At 41.9% G+C, this 9,319-nt stretch overlaps 1 protein-coding gene across 1 annotated transcript in view; it reads right to left on the bottom strand.

The window, feature by feature from the left end:
* Positions 1-7,386, bottom strand: part of LOC114038734 (solute carrier family 22 member 24-like) — a 34,557-nt gene extending 27,171 nt beyond the window's left edge. Inside the window, 4 exon segments of the mRNA XM_027856131.1 lie at positions 4,044-4,212; positions 4,309-4,464; positions 6,243-6,345; positions 6,985-7,386. Coding sequence (XP_027711932.1) covers positions 4,044-4,212; positions 4,309-4,464; positions 6,243-6,345; positions 6,985-7,386 — 830 coding nt within the window.
* Positions 7,387-9,319: the final 1,933 nt, after the last annotated feature.

Raw genomic sequence — 9,319 nt, forward strand, 5'->3', positions numbered from 1 at the left:
ATATTAGTTCCTCTGATACTGTTAGCTCCTGGAGGGTTGGGCCTGTTAATTTGAGCATTTGTGTCCCCAGCCTAGTGTTGTGTATATGAATATGTTTTTCCAATTGCCTCCAGAGTAGAAATGGAATTGACTTTCAAAATCTATATGAATAAAAGTTCTCCTTCAAATCAAGCCCTAACTTCTTTAACATTGCTCTTCTTCTCATGATGCTATACAAAATACAGACTGTCACAATATCTTAAGAATTGAAATTGTGAGTCCCCTGGAGAGCTATGGAGAAATCCAGGGTGATCACAGACTAAAGCGCTGGTCCAAGAGGTATCCCTAGAAGTTATGCAGCAAGAGTGAAGGATAACCTGTGGACAGCCTGCATCATGCTTGAGTACCAACATCATGCCAAGATGTTGCCAGAGGGCAAGTCCTCCAGTGGTCTTTATGGACAGCCTTCAAAAGATTCATGAGAGGTCATTCCAAAAGCCTCTCCTACAGAGACTGTAGAAATTGTAACTGTTGCTTTGACAGAAGAGAAGGTAATATGGAAGAACTGTTGCAGCATCATCCTAATAGACGGAGTCAGGGAGAGAATAATAATCAGTTGAATTTTGATCTGTGTGGATCTATGAGATAAACTATGGAGGAGGCAGAAACAAAATTTGGAGAAATTACTTTCTTGTTGAACTTGGGTTCAACAGTTATTTTATGAAGAAGCACTCTAAAGATAATTTGATAAGGAGTGAGTCTAGAGAAAGACTATTAAGTGGGAGGGTTTGAGAGAAATTGAAGAGACTATTCTCCCATCATAGTTGGAAAGAAGCTGGAGAAGACAGAAATGTGGTGGAGAGGCCTTTTGGGGGAGTAATTCTTTTAACTTTATCTTCAATGAATTGATAAGCATTTATTATATGCATACTATGTGCCAGACACTGTACTAATGGGAGAGAGAGAGAGAGAGAGAGAGAGAGAGAGAGAGAGAGAGAGAGAGAAGATTTAAACTAAACAAGGGCTAGAGGGAATCATTAAAAAATATAGATGTTTTTATTACATATAATTTAAAAGCTTTTGCACAAAGCCAATGCAATTTCAATAAAACAAACTGCTGCAGATAAGGAAAACAACCTTCATAGCAAGTATCTCTGTTATCCAGATCCATGTGTTTGTTATCATTCCTCTGTTATCCATGGTATATATGCAATTGATATAAATAGAAGAACAAGAGCTATTCCCCAATGGATGAATGGTAAAAGGATGTGAACAGGCAATTTTCCTGGTGGGAATGTTGTACAAGGGATGCTTCTTTAGGTTTGGATTGCCCTCAATTGCCCCTGGGGTTCTTTCCAGGTCTGAGATTCTGTCTTAGGGGGAGCTTCCTTTAACAACCAAGGGATCTTGATGCCTAGACCTCTGTTCATAGATTTGGCTAGTTAGTCAACAAGCATTTATTAAGCACTTACTCTTTACCAAGTATTGTGCTTAGCAGTGGAGATACAAAGCATAGCCTTTCAGAGTAGAAAAGGGCCTCAATGGTGACTCAGTTCAAACTGTACCTGAGGAGGAATCCTTTCTCCAACATTGTCAACGTAGAATTGTCCAAGCTCTGCTTGAAACCCCCCATGGATGGGCATCATTTCTCTGGGTTAAACATGATCAGATAGGACATTAAAACATGGTATGACAGAGGTGAGAGTGTTGTTAAAACATGTGTGATCACATGGCCTGTGCTATGTAGGTCTCCCAACATTCATAATCTACATTAGAAGAGAAGTTAAATTTCAAGGCTTCCCTGAATCTAGAATTCATTATTTCTTCTTCCTCCCACCTAACCCCCCCCAAAAGAAAAATGGTTTAGAGCTCCTTACACATTTTACTTTCCAGGATAAAACAATGAGAGGGGCTGATTCAAATTCAGGTCAAGAAGATTTTTCTTAAGTTCATAATATGTGCTAGGTTTTGTACTAGTGCTGAGGATGCAAAGATGAAAATGAAACAGCCCCTGCCTACAAAGAGCTTACATTCTACCACAGGGATAGGAAATGTGCACAAATCAGTAACACAACATCTAGACAAAGAGAAACAAGGTAACTGGGAGAGAACATCTTTCTTAATGACTGGGGCTCAGCTGTTTCTAGTACCATGGCAAGACCCTTAGGGGAGAGCAGGAACAGCAGTGGTTTCTTTTTCATTTTTGATTGTTGTTTTTACTATACTTTTTTGTTTTATATTTTATTTTTTCCTCAAGTAAATGTAAAGAACAAATTTTAACATGTGTTTCTTTAATAGCTGTAAATTCTCTCCCTCTCTACCATCACACCTCATTGAGAAGGCAAGTGATTTGTTATGGGTTATCCATGTGCAGTCATGCAAATCATATTTCCATATTAGTCATATTGTAAAAGAAAAACACAGATCAAAAGAAAACCCCCAAGAAAAATAAAGTTTCAAAAAAAACCAGGACACTTTGATATGTATTGAAAGCCCATCAATCTGTTGTCTGAGAATGGGATACCCTTTCCCACAAGTACATGGCAGTCCAGGGAGAAATGGGCTCCAGCATGGAGAGCATATGTAGCAAAGGAGAAACTAAAGGTTCTCCTCTTCATGGGCTGCTTAAGATCTCCTTAGGCTGAGTGTAATTTCCTTCTGGGATCTTTGAGGGCTATGAATCTGCATGCAGTCTTCTGATCCCCATGACTTAACTGCCAGCAAGCTGTTCCAGGGACACTGGAAGGGTGCTGATGGGGAGATGGGAAATCCTCCAGATGACTGGTTAGAAAGGTCCTCCTCACTATGCCCAAAGAGCTATAAAACCATGCATGCCCTTTGACTTAACAGTACCACTAATAGGTCTGTATCCAAAAAGATAAAAAACAAATGGGGAAAGGACCTATCTGTATAGAAATATTTAAAGCAGCTCTTTTTTGGTGGCAAGGAGTTGGAAATTGAGGAGATGCCCATCAACCGGGGAATGGCTGAACAAACTATGCTATGTGATTGTGATATTGTCCTATAGGAAATAATGAGCAGGCTGCTCTCAGAAAAACCTGGAAAGACTTACATGACCTGATGCAAAGTGAAATGTACTGTGTACAAAATAACAACAATATTGTAAGATGATCAACTGTGAAGGACTTAGCTACTCACAGCAATACAATGATCCAAGAGAACTCTGAAGGACTCAATATGAAAAAAGTTATATAAAATAGATATTGACTTCTTGCACTCGAACTCATTCTTAATTTTCTTGAAATGTGCCTTATGGAGATTACCATGAGTTTAATTATAATTGATCCTCACAACAACCCAGGGAGGGAGATATTACTACTCAACCCATTTTGCAGGTGAGAAAACTGAAACCCAGAGAGGTTCAATGACCTCCTCAGGGTCTCACAGCTAGCAAATATCTGAGGCAGGATAAGAAGTGAAATATTCCTGACCCCAAACCCAGCCTCCTAGAGTCTACAGTCTCTAGTTGCCTAGGAAACAGAGAGGGTATTTACCTATTCATTTCCATTGCAGGGGTCATAGGATCATAGACTGAGACTTAGAAGGAAACTCCTACACCATCTTAACTTGCCATTATAGCTTTAGAACTAGAAGGAATCCTAAAGGTCACTTAGTGTGACCCGGTCATTTTGCAGAGGGATGGGTAAGTGATTTGAGCAAGATCACTCACCTAACAAGGGGCAAAGGTAAGATTTGAACTCATGACTTCTTCCTTGAAATTTAGTGAACTTTCTATCTCATCTCTGCTGTGCTGGGATATTCTTTTTAGGAAAAGTCTGCTCAAAATGAATAACTTTCATTTTATTTTTGCTATGTCTTATAACCTAGAGATAATTTGAAGAAGATATCTGCTTTCAAGGCTATCTCATCCACACATGGATTTTAACTCCTGACTGGCACCCAAGCCCCTGATGGGAAACATTCGCATCTTCTTACTAGACTTGAAACATCCTGAACTGAGCTTTTTATATAAAGAAGCTTGGGATTCTTCACCCTCCATCTGCAGTCTCTCAGAGAGAGAACAAGAGTCCTGGGGCACTTACCAAGAGGCCAGGAAGAAGGCAAAGAAGGGAACTGACATTACCAGCTGGAGTTCGCGCCACTCCTGGATGCCATAAGCCACAAGCCGAAGAAACAGATGGCCCAGGCTAAAGTACAGAGTGAAAATGACTGTTACCAGGGGCCGGTGCTGGCTGTTGGTCCATTCCTGGACTGAAAGGAAACCACAGCACAGAATTAATTTCAGACAAATGTGGAATCTCAAAGAACAAATGTAAATGTTGAAGAAGTCCCACAATGAAGACTTACTGAGGGTCAAACTTCCAAGTGTGACTCCTGGTATTGAAGACCCAAACAGGAAGAGAAAACAACAGTAAACTGGGAATGACTGGACAAAGGTATTTCCGGTGCTGGAGACAGCCATCATGAGGTAACTTGGAAGCAGCATCCTTTTTCACCCAAACCCACATCATGGGAAAACAGATGGGTGTGACCTCAGGACTGAGGCATAAAATCATTTCCCCACCAAGCACAGCCCTGGCAACCATCTAGACTTCAGGCCTCATCCTTCACCTTTTCCCTATGTGCCTTCCTTTGCCAGGACCCAGGGTACAGATGCCAGTAGTCATTGGGCTTAGCTGAGCTTTCAGTCCAGTCAACTTCAGTTAAATTACACAACAAATTATCATTTAGCTCCTACTAAGTGAAGAGTTCTCCAACAAACTTGCCAATGTAGAGGTCATACATCATGGATTTGGGTTGGAAGGGACCTTAGGGGCCTTCTAGTCCAACTTCCTCATTTTACAGAAGAGTAAACTGAGGTCCAGGGAGTTAAGTGACTTCAAGGTCCCCCCAAGGGAGGGTCAGATACAGTATCTACATCCAGATCCTCCTTCTTAACAATATCCTTGGTTCTTGAAGGCCATGTGTAATAGCCACCAGGAATGGCCAGCTGACCCATCTCATAGGTGCAAGACATCACAATATACGATGTGCCAAAAAAAAAAAAAGCCTTGAGTGACAGTTAATCTGTTTATTGTACCCATAACATGGCAGAAGGCTGACTCTGGAGAGCTTGAAGATGGAGGTGATGTGAAGGGGAAGAAGGGGAAGGGACCAAACATTTGTTAAGCACCTACTACATACAGGTGTTGTGCTAAGAGCTTTACAAATATTATTTCACTTGGTCCTTACAATAATGTTGTGGGGTAGGTACTAGAATTATCCCTATTTTACAATTGGGTAAAACGATGCAGACAAAATTCAAGTGACTTGCCCAAGTTCACACATCTAAGGCAGAATTTGAATCCAGATTTGCTTGACTCCAGGCCCAGCACTCTATCCACTGTAGCCAGGCAGCTGTCTCTGCAGCATGATCTCATTTCATGCAATGGCTTTCCCTCCTTCCACATTGATTCTGAACCTTGTCACATCCAGGCTGCACCTTTGATGGATTGATCCCTCAAAGGTGTTCTCACTTGATGAAGATGTCAGGCCATAAAGCATCTTATTGGTCCATAGAGCATCTGTAGGTGGGGCAGGGTGACTGACTGACCATTGAACCAATCCCTCTCCTTACAAGTTTATATGAAAGAAGAGATCATGCCCTCTGAATGAAAAGTCACAGATAGTATTGTCACACAATGTCTAGTGCATGTACTCCACATAGTAGACACTTAACAAATGCTTGTTTGAAACACAAAGTTCTTTGAATGATCCCAAGATTTTCCCATCAGTTTACATTCTTTGTCACCTCAAAAAGAGGTGCTTCTTGAGGGCTGGGACTGTTTCAGTTTTTCTTTCTATCCTCAGCTCTTAGCACGGTTTCTGGCACATACTAAGAGTTTAAGAAATGCTAGATTGACTATCGACTAGCTGACTTTTGTCCCAAGTTCAACCTATCACCAACCTGCCTATTTTACTGTGTCCTGTTTCAGCATTAGACCCTCCTCAACCCATGGCTACAGATCTAGCCCTGATTCTTCTCCCTGTTATTTTGGGCAATTAGTATTGTGTAGAAATAATGCTAGACTTAAAAGCAGAGAGACTGTGGTTTGAAATCTGCTTTAGACTCTAGCTACGTGACCTTGGGCAAGTCTCTGTATTTCCATGGGGCTTGGGTTCCTCCTTGGTCAAATGAGTGAATTGGACTAAATGATCTATAGTGTCATCTTCCAATTTTAAGCTATATAGCCCTAGGCTCCCTGGGTTTCAGAAACATCTGTGTCCAGGTAAAACTCACCTGTCTGAGAGATAGCCCCATATTAGATATTCAACCAGATTCCCAGCAAGCAAGATTGACTGTGACAAGTACTTTAGTGTCTGGGAGTCACACACCAGGTCCCACTGAAAGACAGGATGAGAGCATCAGATCTTAAAGTGAGGAAAGAGAATTTGGGGCTCAGGAATCTTGCTGCCATTATGAAGAAGAAAAAGTGTGATGGGAAAAAAATTTCTTGCCCCACCATGATGAGTAAGGGACACTGCCTCCTGTACACAGCTGTACATCATACAGTCAAGCTTGGGACAACAATTTTAAGTTCATTTTGACCCCGACCTTCTTGATGCAAACATCTTTATTTTCTGATTTTTTTGTGCATACCCATAACCTCCCCTCCTGCTTTCTGTGAAATTCCATTGTACCCATAGTGCTTATGTATTTCATATTGTATATCAGGCTGCTGAAGCTCTGAGCTCAATAACTTTTTCCCCCATGAAGAAGAGTCTGTGCTTTCAGCATAAAAAAAAAAATCTGCAGAATAATGCTCTTTACATTGTGTATTTGGTGTTTGGCAGCAGGACCTAATCAAGGGATCCTTCACTACTTTTTATCACAAAGGGAGCTGTGAGCTGGACGGGTGGCAGAAGAGAGGAATGTGATTCTGCTGTTTGCCAAGGGAATCAAGTCCCAAATCAGTGTTACCTTTTAAAAAGGAAAATGAAATCTTCCTGGGATAGGAAAGGGGCAGCAGAAGAACCTCTTACCTCAGTCACAATGGAAGAAGTGAAGATGCCTTGGTCATAAACCCAGCCATCCACACAAGGCTCCATCTCTAGCTGGCTCATGTTTTGACCTGTGACATTTGGCCCCAAGGGCTGCCACTGTGGCCAGAAGAATTGGTGACACCTCTCTGGTTTCCCATTGGAATCCAGGGGGATGGAAAGCTTTAGGAGGGAACTAAAATTAAGGTTCCCACTGACATTGAGCAAAGCCGAGGTATTGTCAAGGAAGTGAACCCAGCACCAGTGCTCAGGGACAAAGGCAGTGAAGTTCTCTAGCAGAAAATGGCTACTTATAAATATTATAGGGATAGCAAAAGAAAAGACCCAAAGGATCTGGGATCTTCCCTTCTCTCCAACTTCAGGTAGGAAATCCTCAAAGGCCATCTGGAGTGGGATGCCTGCCCCAAGAAGGGAATTTCTTCAGAGAGCTACTGAGTGAAGAAAGTAGTCATTTGACTGCAACAAAACACAGGATGTATTTTTAGATCAGTGAGGACCCCTTCCCCAGAACCTTCCTTCTCACTTTGATGGAGTGATGTAGGTAGGCAGTGTTCTCAGGTCTGTGTGCAGTTGAGGATGCCAAAATACTTCAGATCATTCATGAAGAAAAACTGGCACAGATTTAGTACCTAGATGGAAAGACACATCAGCACCAAGCTTGAGCACTTAAATACCCATTCTATGGGAGCATCTATGCCCAGAAGATCCCTAGTAGAGCTCCAACCTGCATATGGAGTCCAAGGTAATAAGAGGGAGACCTGTAAACAGAGCTCCAGATACTTCCAGGAAAGAAATGTTTTTACCGCAAACCAGAGAGAGAGCAGTGCCAGTTTTCTGGATTAAGTATGACAAAGATGAATATACAGAATGCATTGGTTGAATATCAACTTCAGCTTAAAGATGGGTAGCTTTGACATGGCTGAGTTAGTTGAGAGCCAGTGGAATGCACTACAGGAAACTCTGACTTATTCATAGTGTTTCAGGTCCTAGGGCAGTTACAGGCAATGTGGTGGCAAGATGGCTGAGCAGGAGATCAGGGTAGAATGTGTTTTAATTCTCCCTCTGAACATTATCAAGACTAAGGCAGCTGAATACTTTGAGACTCAGTTTCTTCTTTTCTAAAATGGGGATGAGAATACCTATTGCATTTGCCTCACCAGGCTGTGGTTAAGGTCAAATAGAAGGCCATTTTAACCACCAAGATTACCAATGATTTCTTCATGGACCTTGTCAGTATTTTTTTTTTAGGCATTTGGGATGAAGTGACTTGCCCAGGGTCACACAGCTAGTAAGTGTCAAGTGTTTGGTCTGAGGCTGGATTTGAACTCAGGTCCTCCTGACTTAAGGGCTGGTGCTCTATCCACTGAGACACCTAGCTGCCTCTTGGACCTTCTCAGTCTTCATCTTCCTTGACCTCTCTGAAGCATGTTGACCATGCCCTCCTCCTGAATACTCTCTCCCACCAAGGCTTTCCTGACATAGCTCAGTCCTTGTTTTCCTCTTCTCTGTCTGTTCTCCCTTTCACAGTCTGCTTTGCTTTCTCCCACATCCTTCTCTCTTTGTGTGAAAAATACCCAAGCTTTCTCTCTCTCTCTGTCTCTCTGAACTTTGTGCAGAATCTAAGTGATTCAATGGATAGAACACTGGATATGGAGTCAAGAAGATCTGAGTTCACAAGGAAGGCTCAGTTGCTTCTTAGCTGTGTGACCTTGGCAAATCACTTAACCTATGTCTGCTTCAGTTTTCTCATCTCTAAAATGGGGATAAAAATAGCATCTATTCTGAAGGTTGTTATAAAGATCAAATGAGATTTTGATTTTTGCAAAGTGCTTCACAAATCTTAAAGCACTATGGAAATGATACCTATCATCAACATCATCATCATCTTCATCATCATTCCCCTGTGCATGTCCACTCATGGTTTTCTCATTCTGATTTGTGGTCAGCTCCTCACTTCAGATCCTGGCCCATGCTTTTCACTTGCTCTCCATTCTCATCAGCAAGGCGGCTGCACACCCACCTCACATACTCTATGGCAGGAAGATCATGGGGCAGGATGTTGTCATGTCCCCATCTCTGTGCTGGGCTTCACTGCCTGCCTGCTATGGCTGACCTTTCCTGGAAAAAAGTTCCTTCAAGATCAAAAGCCAGCTTTGCGAAATGCATGGGTCCCTAGGTGCAAACACTTGGCCTCAATCTAGCCACCACTGTAATGTTTCTATGGGAGAGTGGGTCTGTGCAGGGCATTTGGGCTATGTAAGAAATAATAAAATGTGAAGAAATCAGAGAAAATGGGAAAATTTGTATTATCCAAATG

The sequence above is a fragment of the Vombatus ursinus genome, unplaced genomic scaffold, assembly GCF_900497805.2.
Source record: "Vombatus ursinus unplaced genomic scaffold, bare-nosed wombat genome assembly UNPS02011369.1, whole genome shotgun sequence".
NCBI lineage: Eukaryota > Metazoa > Chordata > Mammalia > Diprotodontia > Vombatidae > Vombatus > Vombatus ursinus.